Here is a 13,416-nt window from a genome sequence, read left to right as displayed (position 1 = left end):
TTCCTGAGGACACAGATTTTTCATCACCATTAGATGACTGAAGAACTATTTTCCATGAAGAAAGACTGGGGTCCCCTGGATGCCTAGTGAAGGTGTTTCTGGGAACTTGTAGGCTCATAAATGCTAGAGCCAGAAGACTCCTTAGATACCTTCTCATGACAAATATTTACTCCCCAAGAAAACATTTAGCACCCAAAATGTGTGTGTGGGGGGGTGCATATGTGCATGTGGGGTAAATATGTTCCAGACCTATTTTTTTTTAGCTACATGGGAACTCTAAGTGTAGAAATCCCTACTATTAAGGGCGTAAACTGGAGTAGATGATTTGCTGTTGATAATCTGGAACTGTGACTTGAACCCAGGTTTGTCATCCTTCTGCTGAGTATCTCTTTACCAAAGGTTCTTATTTCTTAAAAACACATGACTTTTCCTTACCTTTTAAGAGAGAATAGGATCATGGGACTTAAAACTGGAAGGCACTTTGCAAACTTCAAGGAAGTTTATAAACTATTATACGTGTTACATATCAGTTATTACATTATGTGTAAGTTATTGTTATATTTTTATTATTATTTATTCAAAACACCTGTCTTTGCTATTCCACAGCATGATTCCACTCAGTCTTTCCAGACTGATTTTGTATTGCCCCTTTATGTATTTCCTACCACTGTGCCTTTATATAGGCTGTGCTCCATCTCTGAGACAGTTTCCTTCATAGCTTCTGATTTCTTGGAACTTCTCAAGGCTTAGCCAATCTCTTACACGAGGCATTTCCTGATTTCCTTCCCCCAGATACATATAAGTGCTAACTCTAAGCCCACCCAGCCCTCGCCAGAATTCTTTTGAATAATTCTGTCTGCATTTTGTACATATGTATCTGTGTAGATGTGGACTGTTAAAGCAGGAGCTCTTCTGTTTTTCTCTTTGTGTCCTTGGGATCTGACACATAGTAGGTAGTTATTGAATTAGACAAAAGGAAAAGGAAAAAAAAAATTCCTATGAAAGGAATTCATGAAATTCAGGATGAAGAGTGGCTTTTGGCTGAAACAGGAGGTTTCTCTTGGACAGGATTGTTCAACCAGCAGTGCCATTACTGGGTATGTCCCAAGGAAATCTTAAAGGAGGAAAATGGACCCACATGTGCAAAAATGTCTAGCAGCTCTTTTTGTGATGGCAAAGAATTAGAAAATGAATAAATGTTCATCATTTGGGGAACGGCTAAACAAGATATGGTACATGAAGGTAATGGAATATTATTGTTCTAGAAAAATGATGAACTATCTGATTTTAGAAAGGCCTGGAGAGATTTATAGGAACTGATGCAGAGTGAAACAAGCAGAACCAGGAATACATTGTATGCGGTAGCAGTAAGATTGTGTGATTATCAACTTTGGGATAGAGTACTAGCCCTGAAGTCAGGATTGGATTCAAACACTTAACACTTCCTAGCTGTGTGACCCTGGGAATGTCACTTAATCCCAATTGCATCAAGGAAAAAAAAAAAAAGAAAGAAAAAGAAAATGCCATCTGTATCCAGAAAGATAACTATGGAGATTGAATGTAAATCAACATATTCATGTTTTTTCCTTTTTCTAGTTTTTTGACCTCTCATGGTTTTTCCCTTTTGTTCTGATTTTTCTGTCCCAACATGATTCATAAAGAAGTATGTATTTAAAAAATTAACATATATGTAAAACCAGAAAAAAGATAATAAAAAAAGAAAAAATATTGTTCATAAAGCTAGGCTGGGACAAGATCGGGAGTTCTAAAGTGGTCTGCAGCATTGGAAAGAGCCTTGAAGGTCACTTTTTAATCACTCAATAGCTACTATCCACACAGAACCATGAAAAGGGTGGGGTCGCCCTGATGCTCAGAAGGTGATTCTGGGAAATCAAACTCATAAATGATGGAGCTAGAAAGCAACAGGCTTGAATTTTAGTCCTGCCTCTGTTAATAGCTAGCCCCCAGACCAGGGGCAAATACTATCACATCTGGACCTCTTTTCTTCATTTGTAGAATAAAGGGGCTGGGATAGATGCTTTCTGGAAATCCTATTACCTTTAAAGTTTTGTGCTTCCTCTTGCCTTTCCACTTCCATCTTTCTAGAAATCTGCCTAATTCCAGAAAGCTTCTTTGATCCACAAGGAACCCAGTTTCTTTCTCTTTCCATACCTCTAAGCACCTCAGGCTTCCTAATCCTTTTTGAAGTGATTCTGGACTGTCCGGATTTGAAGAAACCATTTAGCCATCCATTGATTCTCATTCCTGTGACAGCAGAGAATCAAAGTAAGATGGCAACATCCCACATTTTCCTCCAAATAATCATCTGAGATAAGCTAGAACCTCAATTTCTCGGCCTGTTTCACAAATGAGAGCCTGAGAGTGCTTGAGTCACCTGGGTCACTCACACAGCCAGAAAGCTTTAGAGCTGACATGTGAATGTACACTTCTGACTCTAAGTTCTATAATATGGGTGTTTCCTCTTCAGTTCAGCTAATAGAAACAAAAAGTTATCTTGTAGGGAAAAGGAGAGATTCTGCTATTTCCAGAGGGCAGAGCCAAGGCTAATGGGTTAAAGCTAGAGGAAGACAAGTCTTAATGTAATAGAAGGAAGGATAATTGATTAATTAGAGCAAATACTGAATGAGAAGTGAGCTCTCTGCCATTATAAGTATTCAAATCAAGGCAAGCTGAGCTGCTCTCAGGCATTTTATGGAAGAAAGTCCTGCATTAGATAATGACTAAAGTCTCCTTGCTGATTCTATGAATAAACTTTGAGTCTCTCAGATATAAGAGACAACCTGTCTGGATACTACTATTGCTAAGCCATTGGATAATTAAGAAGGACTCAATGGTACTTTTTCATAGCCAAAGATTTAACTTAGAATTTTTTATATCCAGGATGGGTAACAATAATGGTAACAATAATGGTACCCACAGTTGAGGGGGTTTACATGGTACAATTGGCCTTGTAATGCAAATTACATACAGGGCAGGTAAGTATGCTGCTGGTGGAAAGGTCAGGGGCAGATGGGGGACACAGGACAGGAAGTCACTACAATTCCACAAAAGAATGCAAGTGCCTTCTTCATTTAGTTATCATTTTAAAAAAAAAGCACCCTGAAAAATAAGCACACTGGAGCAAAGGCCCACTCACCCCACCCTAGTTAAAGTTCTATTTTTTACAAAGACCAAGTGATCAAAATTTTGTCACTCCTGACTTTAGGATCAAAGTGTCCTTCACTTCCTTACAGTTTTTAAACCATTGATACATGTATTTAGAGCTTTTAGAGCTTTCTTGTTCTTTATTTTTTCCCTGATTAGTCTTAGCTGGAAATAAAACTAAATCCCCATGGAAACCATATATTCTATACTAGCATAGCAGAAAGTGCCCTTAATCACTCACACTAGACTGAGTCCTTTTGGGAGACAAAGCTGTCTCATCAGGTTCAAGGTCTCCTTGGGAAAAACTCCAGGATTAGGTCTCAGAGTGGAAGAGGCAAACAGGCTTTGCAATTATGAATCACCAAGGATATTTTTATCTTTTTATTTTATTTCTCTCCAGAGTGATACTAGCTTAGACATGCTGTATTCAGGTGAGGTCATCATCACTTCCAAATACCTACATATATATATATATATATATATATATATGTATATATATGTATGCATATATATATACATACATGCATATATATGTGATATATATATGTGTGTGTATATATATATATAAATATATATATATACACATGCATACATATATGTGTGTGTGTGTGTTTGTTGGTCTAGACAGCCCCTTTGAGGTATGGATAGGGCTTCGACCCCACTAGGGTTCTCTTGGCAAAGATGAATGCTTTACCATTTCCTTCTCCAGCTTTACAAATAAAAAAAGCTGAGGCAGTTAAGTGACTTGCCCAGAGTCATACAGCTAGTAATGTCTAAGATCAGATTTGAACTCAGGGAGATGAAATTTTCCTGACTCCAGGCCCAGAACTGTCTCCATTAGCTCTATCTGCTATCTAATTTCCCCAATGGTTGGGGCTTGACAGACACTAAGGTCCCCTCCAACTCTCAAATTCTGTTAACCTATGATATCTCTAAGAATTCATTTAACTTTCATCAAAACTCATCAGAAGCTTCAGAAAAATATATTAAAGTTATATCTTTCAAGAAACATGAAAAGGAAGAAGAAAAATGGCAATGGTGACTTTATAGCTAATTGGATTTCAAACTTCAAATCCTTCTTCTGGAATGAAGGACAAACAACAATTCTCCGCATAGCTGCCAACATTATCAGCTTAAAGCCATGATGCTCTCCTGATCAAGAATCTCCATGGCTCTCAATCTTATTATCTTTAGAACAAAACATAAAATCTTCAACTTGACATTTAAAGTCTGTTACAACCTTGTTCTAGGCTACCTTTTTAGACTTGTTTCATATGACACCCTTTTACACATTCAAAATTTCAGTCCCAAGGGCCCTTTTGTTCCTCCCTGAACCCTTCATTTCACCTATTACCCAATTTGCCTTTGTACAGCGCATCCCCCATGATTGACATGCACTCAAGACATCACTTCAAACTCTTAGAATCCCAAGGGTTGCTCAAGATCCAGCTCCTGAGTTACCACCTACGGGAAGTCTTTCCTGCTCTTCTTGATCATTAGCGTTCTCCCTGCTCCTTCAGAGAGTCACACAGCTAAGATTAAATGTCTGAAGTCCTATTTGAACTCAGATCCTCCTGACTGAAGGCTGGTGCTCTATCCACTGTGCTATCTAGCTGACCTTTCTCATTCATTTTTTACATGCTTATCTAGTGAAATAATTGTATCCAGTAGATGCAAGCCCCTTGAATGGAGAGATGGAAAACTCAGAGTACAGAATGTCACAGACATTGTCATTTACATTCACTATCTGGGCTGTTTTTGTTTATCTGATTTTTGTAATTGTTCTAGATTTCATTTCCAGGATGGCAATATACAGGGTGTAGAGGGAGGAAAGAACATGTCTCCAGGAACCATGATGACATAGCTTTGCACTTATGATCAATAACATATTTCTAACTCTCTCAAGGGTGGGGGAGAGGTGAGGTGAAAAAAGAATTTGGAACTCAAAATGTTTTTAATGAATGTCAACATTTTTCATATAATTGGGAAATATTTAGTAAAACAAACAAAATATATTTTGGAAGTGTTTCCCCATGGATTAATTGCTTATTGATCTTTGATTAAATGATCATGGATCTAGACATTCAAAAGTTCAAGAGCTGGTAACTAGAGATCATCCAGTCCAATCTCCACATTTAGCAGATGAGGAAACTAAGGTCCAAAAAAGAGCAGGGGCTTCCCCACCTGGACGACAGAACTGGAATTCTTTCTCAGACTTTTTGATTTTAAGCCCCAACACTCATAAAATTTTCTGGCACCACTGCCAAAGGCCTCATAGTGAACCCCTTGTTAAATATCAAAAAATGAAAACTCAATTTATTTACAAGACTATAATAACATCGAACAGCAACAAAAGTATACTTTTTGTAGACAAGGATGACTAAATCAAATCTTCTCATCAATTTAAAATTATTACTTAAATTAAATTCATTTTACTTCCAATAATTCAAACTCATCCTTTGCAACATCTTCTTAGCTTCCTGACAGGCTCCAGAGAAGATCATTTTTTATCCATAAGTGGCAGGAAGCCAAGGTCTCAATGATTAGTATTATAAAAATGCATTTATATAGAGTTTTGGGGTTTCAAAGGTGCTTTATACATGATCACATCTGATCATCATGACAACCCTATGAGGTAGGTGTCCTTATCAGCCTCATTTGACAGATGAGGAAACTGAGGCTGAGAGCAATTGAATGGCCTGCTCATGATCAAATGTGTCTGAGACTGAAGTTGAACTCAGACTTTCCTGACTCCACATCCAGTGTATTATTTATTATACCACCTTCTACCTGGACAGTAAACCCTCTAACTTCCCATCCATTCCATATCCATTTATTCTATTCTCTCCTACAGATTGCATCAACTTTCCAGGTGAAATTAAATGAGGAGGTAGGAGTGAGTATATCCCCACTGACTTGAACCCCCACATGTACCCAGCCCTTGTCGGAGTTGCCAAAACCAAATTCTTCTCACCTCATTTATTCCTATGTTACCAAAGTCAAAGAAGTTGGATACCTTAGTTTTAAATTTAAGAACAGGGAACTAGAAATAGGTAACTATGGGATCCCTGTGCAATTATGAGAAGTTGAGGCCAAAGGGGAGACTAACTTCCCATGAATGTAGTATTTTCCAAAGTATTCTTGAGCTGAACTTAGGAAGGGGAAAATGAAGGAGGAGAAAGAGGGAGGGGAAAAGAGAAGAGGAAAGGGAAGAAAGGAAGAATAAGGAGAGAAAGTGAGGAAGGAAGAAAGGAGAAAAGACCCATTGCCTTTTAATTGATCAAACCACCCTCAATGAGATACATTCTCTACTTGATAGGAAGACAAAGGGGGAAAAGAAAGAAAAGGGATTTTCATTGGAAGAAAAGGGAATTGGGGAGTGGAATGTAGGCGGGAAGTAGAGGGGAGCAGAGTGATGGCTCCATGGCCTTAAGGTCTCTCCCAGCTCCGGCAGACCCACAGTTTTACAATCTGGTAAATGTTTCCCTTCAGATCAGAAAGGGTGAATGCCCTTCCCAAACTTGAATGGTCTCTACTAGCCACCAACAGCTTGCAAAATGCTTTTCCATCCTGAGAGGTACCATAGCAACTTGGTAAAATGGAATCTGTCAATTAGCAATTTTGTAATTAGCCACTGATGAATTAGCACAGCAGTGATTAAATCAAAGTGGGTCTGCAAATATTAAAAAAAAAAATAAATAAAGTCTTTGGATATTTTTGTTAAAGATTTGCTAATCATGCCCCAGACAGTAGAAAGACTGGGTCTGGGTCTCAGAGCCCTAGGACCAAAGTTATTTGGAAAGGTTAAGCCTTTGTCCATTTGGCTTTTCTTTCCTTCACACGGCTTATTTCATTATTGGGAAGGCCCTTTTTTGCCAGCCCTGTTTGAAACTGTAATCCTGACTGCTGTAGGATGTCTTAATGGATCAAGTCCTTTCTCTTCGAAAGAACAACAGGTCCACCACAGCACACAATGTTCCACTCAGGGTAATGGAGAAAGGACCCCCTCCCAGCCCCACTTGAAAGAGAATGTTCTTGCTCTCTTTAATCATTAACAGGATAAATGATGGCCCTGAAAGGTTAGAGAATGAACTCTCCTTCATCTTGAGCTCCGATGATAAAAATCTCCTGTCCTTTCAAAGAGGGCTTGTCCAACATCTGAGCAGCCCCATTAGCTCTTAACCCAGATAGGTGACTGATAACCTCAAAGAAAACATCAAAGCACACGAGAGGTCTCTTACAGCGCCAGCAAATCCTGAATCTCCCTTTCTGATGTTGTTTTAAGTCACACCAGTGAAATGCTGGAACAAACTTTAGAGTTCGAGTCTAGTGCGGCTGCTGAATGAATACACATGTCCCCCTGGTAGGGCCTTGACTCTGAGAACTCAGTTTCCTTTTTTGTAAAATGAGTGGGTTAGATTATATCAGCTTGAAAATCCCTTCCAACTCCCAAACCTTGTCTCCTAAGGGGACCTGGCAATCATGGAGTCAGAGACCTTCATTTTAAGGATGAAGAAACTGAGTACCCAGAAATCCCTCACCCAATGCAAAGTTTCTGAGCTGGACTGCAGGCTTAGAACCTCTAACTTCACATCCAAAATCCAACAATCTTAATTTACAGATGAATAAACCAAGGCTGGAGAGGCTTTTTTCAAGTCACAAATACATGTCTCTCACACCCAAGGTGGCCTTAAAGAATGGGCAGAAGTTTGAAAACTCATCTGCAGACACAAGAATGGGCAGAAGTCTGAAAATTCATCTGCAGACATATAACGTGCAAACATAGCTGGCTCCAGTTTGGCTCAACCCTGGATAAAATCACAGTTGCTTTTTATGTTTATTTTTTAAAATTTATTTTATTTTCAATTCAAAGAACAAAACAAAGCTTATGATAATTCTCCAGATGATTTTTAAATAGCCTTTTTATACAACCCTGTCTCTAAACAGAAAGAAGATGCCATATAATTGGAAAGATGCAGGAAATCTGACTTTGGGATCAAATGAGATTGTATTTGTAAAGAGCTTAGTAGGTGCTTAAATGCTTATTCTCATTCCCTATAATCTCTCCCCCTTTGGAGATCATAGGCTGTTAGACAGAATTAATGGGGCTTTAGAATATCTTTAGATGAGAAAACTGAGCCCCAGAATTCTCTAGGGTCACACAGGTAGCAAGTAGGCAAGCAGAATTTGAACCCATCTCTTCTCTCTCCAAATACAGCCCTCTCTTTCCATCCCCTATCCTTTTTAAGTTTCTACAGCATTCCAGTCCCAGGTTTTTCTTGGGGCAGCAGGTTGGGATCTCAAGGAAGGTACCTGTAAGGCATGCCTGTCTCTGCCCGCACAGTCTCCTGTAGTGAGAGCCCGTGGACTCTCAAGAACTTCTCCAGATGTTTCCCTTCAGAGGCTCCACTGACCCTGCCAGGCCGGCACAAGGCCGGGGGTCGCACCTGGGACCCAACCGCAGGCCGCTTCCCCTTCAAAGTTGAGTCACTGGATTTCACCAGCCCCAGCTTGGGGCTGGGAATGTCTGCACAGGCTGGCTTGTAGAGATGCATCCTCCTGGACCTGCAGCTGGAGGCAGCTAGGAGGGCACCTGCTGTGGATTGCAGGGGACCGCTATTTCCCAAGCTTCTTTGTGACTAGCTTGTGACTATTAGGTGCCCGTCAGCGCCTGGTTCTGCCTTCACAGCCAATCCCCGTGGGAACATCCCCCCAAGCTTTACCCTCTGGGTCCTGGGCAAGGCTTCAGAGGCCAGCCCACATACAACCTAGCAGACCTAATCAGAGTCGATCTGAAGCAAAAGCAACTGTAACTTGGCCCTGGGGAAAGAGCTTGGGGCTCTTTCTCATGTCTTTCTATTTAGGTAAAAAGCAACATTGGTCTAGGCTTGGGGCCAAAGTTCCTATTCCCATCATGAGTTCATGACTCCACGCTGGACTTTTTCTAAATCACTGAGCTTTCCCATTCCGACTTTTTCAAAAGTGAGTGCCCCACACGTCTGAGTGCAGGATGGGGCAAGGCTGATTTTGTCCAATGCCTGCAAATCTCTAGCAGGTATATGTGGAAATTCAAAGGCAATTCCTCCCATCAAGGACCATCTATACAATCTGGTCCTATCTACATTTCAATATTGAATAGTAATGGTGATAGTGGGCAACCTTATTTCATCCCTGATCTTGTTGGGAATGGTTTCAGTTTAGCCCCATTACATATTTACATTAAATATTACATATTTAAACCCCATGGGTTTAAATAGATGCTACTGACTATTTTAAGGAAAAGTCCATTTGTTCCTGTACTCTCTAGTGTTTTTAATAGGAATGGGTGTTGGATTTTATCAAATGCTTTTTCTGCATCTATTGAGATAATCATTTGATTTCTGTTAGTTTGGTTATTGATCTAGTCAATTATGCTAATAGTTTTCCTAATATTGAACCAGCCTTGCATTCCTGCTATAAACCCTACTTGGTCATCCCACCTACACTTCTAACTTCATCTGACATGACTTCTTTTATGTGAAGATTGCTGAATAAGAGCTTGTTAACTGATTGTCTATTGATTAAATCCCTCATTCTAATCAGACTGGTTCTGCTTGGTGGCTAGAGGATGAAACTTTTAGAAAGAACTGGATTCAAATCCTGACTGCGACACTCAGAGAGTCACTGAAGATTTTAGACTCAGTTTCCTCATTTGTAAAATGGAAATAATAATATCTCTACCTCGAACCATTAAACCCAAGTGGGACACAATGCAAAGTGCTTTGCAAACTTTAACTAACTTTAAAACTCTGTAAATATCAGTTCCTACCCCATTGCTTTCATTCTTGTTGTTCACCCCACTGCCCTTCCCTCCTTTAAAATGGCATTCACTTCATACTTTCTCTTGATCAGTCCTTCAAAGTCTAGTTCATATCTCACTTGTCCTATGAAGTCATCCCTGACTACTCAACTCTGAAGCCCCAATCCTTCCATCTTCTGAACTTCTCTGGCAGTTTTTGTATTTTTCTTTTGGCTTTTTTCTGTCTTATCTTATATTGTTAGATTTCTCCGATATCCTAATAACAATAATAATTACTGGCACCTATACAATTGTTTTAAAACTTGCACAGTGCATGCATTATTTCATCCAGGCTTCACAACCACCTCACGAATTAGAGAATACATGTGGTGTCGCCATTTTGAAAATAACACACAGAAATGTGCTAATTTGTTCACTCTCACATAGCTAACAATGGTATTAGCAAAGAGATCCCCTGGATAATACCAAGAGCGCCAAGAGCAATATTTTCAGGTCCAGTATTTCCTCTAAGCTTCAGTTACAAATACCCACCAGACATTTTAAACTACATGATTCATAGGGATATCGAGTTAAGTTTTCTAAAAGAAAACTCATTATCTTTCCCATAAAAGCTACCCATCTCTGCACTTCCCTGACCTTTAAACACTTAATCCTTCTAGCCATCCATGTTCATGTCTTAAAATCATCCTCAGCTCTTCAATTTCCTGACCAATCCTGGGCCAGTTCCCATGACTTATCCATTGCCAAGATAATATTTATGTCTATATATGATAAGATAATATATAATATATAAGATAATATATGTGTCTATGTATCTTCTCCTTCAGGAGAACGTAAGCTCTTGGATGGCAGGAACTATCTTTTGCCTCTTTGGATATTCCCAGTGCTTCCCATAATGCCTGGCACATAGTAGGTACTTATATTAATTAACTACTGACTCCTCTTTGGCCCTGGCTACTTTGGGGTACAGTGAATTTCCATTATTTTTGTATCTTACCCATCCTTCCATGCAAAGCTAACATCTCACTTTCTCTCTAAACTGTTCATTGTTCAACCAGTTTTAAAAAGAACAGTTGGCTAATGCAGGGGATTAAGGGCTCAGGGCAGTCAGGAAGACCTAAATTCAAATCCAGCTTTAGATACTTACCAGCTATGTGACATTGGACAATTCATTTAATTCCATTTGCCTTACTTTACTCAGCTATAAAATGGGAGCAATAAAAGTGCCCATTTGTTAGGCTTTTTATGAGAGTAAAAATGAAATAGCATTTGCAAAGTGTCATACATGTACTAGCTATTATTATTTTAATACAATATAATTTTCTTGAGAGGGTAGACCATTTTATTTTTGTTTTTTCATTCCCCCAAATCAAATCCAAAGCTTTGAACACAGTAGGCTCGTAATGATGCTCATTTAACTGGATTAAATTTAATTGAATTGAGCCCAACAGTATGGAGTTTTTGAACATGTGATAGACCTTTACTTCCTCATAGGTTATTTAATGTCTGTTGTCTTCCCTCTGGGAAAGGAGAGTCTAGATGTGAGCTGGAAGAGTAGGGGGAATGTAAAGTAGATCAGCTGGTCTTTCTTAACAAAGAGGAGAGGCTGATGGTGAAAGATCCGAGAACCAGTTCCAGGAATAACAGGAGAGTTAGAATCTTGGACCAATGCCCCCTCCTGAATGGGATGAACTGTCTTTTCCTCTTTGGATATTCCCAGCACTTCCCACAATGTTCACACATAGTAGGTGCTTGTGTCAATTGACTCCTTGTGTCAATTTGCCCCTGGCTACTTTGTGGGCACAGTTCTCCACTCGTTTAGGATTGCATCATTTTGGTATCTTTCAATGTCAATGGATTGATAAACATTGATTAAGCACCTACTATGTGTCTGGCACCTTGCTAAGTGATGGAAATATAAAAAAAGGCAAAAGACAGCCTCTGCCCCCAGTGATGGAAACAACACACAAATGTACAAACAAGCTACACACAGGAAAAAGAGAAAATAACTAACAAAGCAAGGGAATTCAGAGGGACTTTACTGAGACTTCCAGGAAGGCCAGGGAGGTCAGTGGTCAGAGCAGAGGAGGGAGAGCTCTTGGCATGGGGCGCATCCAGAGAGAAGTTCCAGAGCCGACGATGGAAGGGCTGTATCATTTTCCACACCCAGACCCCCATCACCACTTTCAACTCGGTGACACTGGCCTCCTGGCTGCTCTCCTCCCAAAGTTTAGCTGAGCTCCAGGAACCCAGACAACAGACAGGAAGGTCATGGCAAGACAATCCCAGTGAGCCAAGCCTGAAAGGCTTGGGAGGGGAGAGGGAGAGGGTCAGCCAAGAACAGGGAGGAGTTTCAGGGTTCCAATTTGGCTTCACTAAAGAGAGGACATGTGGCAACTAGAAAGAAGTGAATTAAATACATTTTCAGTCATCACTTCTAAACACAAGACCTTTTTTCCCCCTAGACTATTATTTTTGGAAAACTCCAAATAAGCAGACCTTCATTTTTCAAAGTACTCAAGCCCATAACTAACTTTTTGCACATAGTGTCCTAGCTTTTTTGTAATGTCACAGCCCCTCAAATTGATTTCTCCGTCTGTAATTGTGAACAAAGGCACAGAAAAGTCATCCAGTGCCCTTCCCACCTACTTAAGAAAGATCAGGACATGTTCTTCCAGTAGTCTCAGCAAGTGGAGATCTGGGAACACTCCTGGGGTCTGGACAGGGAACATTTGGGCAGAAGAAGAATGTGTGGAACTGAACTATTCTTTTTCTTTTAGCTTTGTTAAGTTTCCATCATATCCCCCCCCTCTCTCTCTCTCTCTCTGTCACCTCATTTTTTTTCTTTTCTTCTTCCTCTGCCTCTTTTTCCTCCTTCTCCTTTTCTTTTTTCCTCTTCTTTCTTTTCTACTTCCTCTTTCTCCTTCTTGTTTTTGTTCTTTTTTTTCTTCTTCCTCCTCTTCTTCTATTTCTTCCTCCTTCTGCTCTTCTTTATATATATATATATATATATATATATATATATATATATATATATATATATATATGTTTATTTAAAGTTTACCTGCCTACCATGTTTAACATGTACTGGACTAAGTGCCATCTAGGGGAGACCATGGGGAAAGGGGGAAAATTGGAACACAAGGTTTTACAAGGGCTAATGTTGAGGAATTGTCCATGCATATGTTTTGAAAAATAAAAAGCTTAAAAAAAGTTTGTCTACTAAGCAAACCTAGAAGTACCCCGGCAATGGTTGGTGACATGGCTGTTAAGTCAGCACTTAATTAATGCTCATTAATTTGGCTTGATGTGACTTCCCCATTTGGAATGGTGCTTCCTGATCCTGCCATATTTCAAATTGTCCGCTAAAGAGGAGAATCTCCAGTGCCATTGACATAAGCCTGGAGAGGTACATACATATCCTCCCCAGGGTCCCAACAGAACCCAAATTA

The 13,416-nt window shown here is 39.7% G+C and overlaps 1 protein-coding gene across 1 annotated transcript in view; it reads right to left on the bottom strand.

Annotated features, from left to right (window-relative positions):
- The window catches only part of KCNAB1 (potassium voltage-gated channel subfamily A regulatory beta subunit 1), a 406,565-nt gene extending 397,766 nt beyond the window's left edge, over positions 1 to 8,799 (bottom strand). The window contains exon 1 of the mRNA XM_074298061.1: positions 8,479 to 8,799. Within this exon, the coding sequence (XP_074154162.1) occupies positions 8,479 to 8,720 (242 nt within the window). The 5' untranslated portion in view covers positions 8,721 to 8,799. The remainder of the gene's footprint in view (positions 1 to 8,478) is intronic.
- Positions 8,800 to 13,416: the final 4,617 nt, after the last annotated feature.

This window comes from Sminthopsis crassicaudata, chromosome 3, assembly GCF_048593235.1.
Source record: "Sminthopsis crassicaudata isolate SCR6 chromosome 3, ASM4859323v1, whole genome shotgun sequence".
Taxonomy (NCBI): Eukaryota; Metazoa; Chordata; class Mammalia; order Dasyuromorphia; family Dasyuridae; genus Sminthopsis; species Sminthopsis crassicaudata.
The sequence above is the reverse complement of the archived record's forward strand: the minus strand, read 5'-3'. Positions and strand labels throughout refer to the sequence as shown.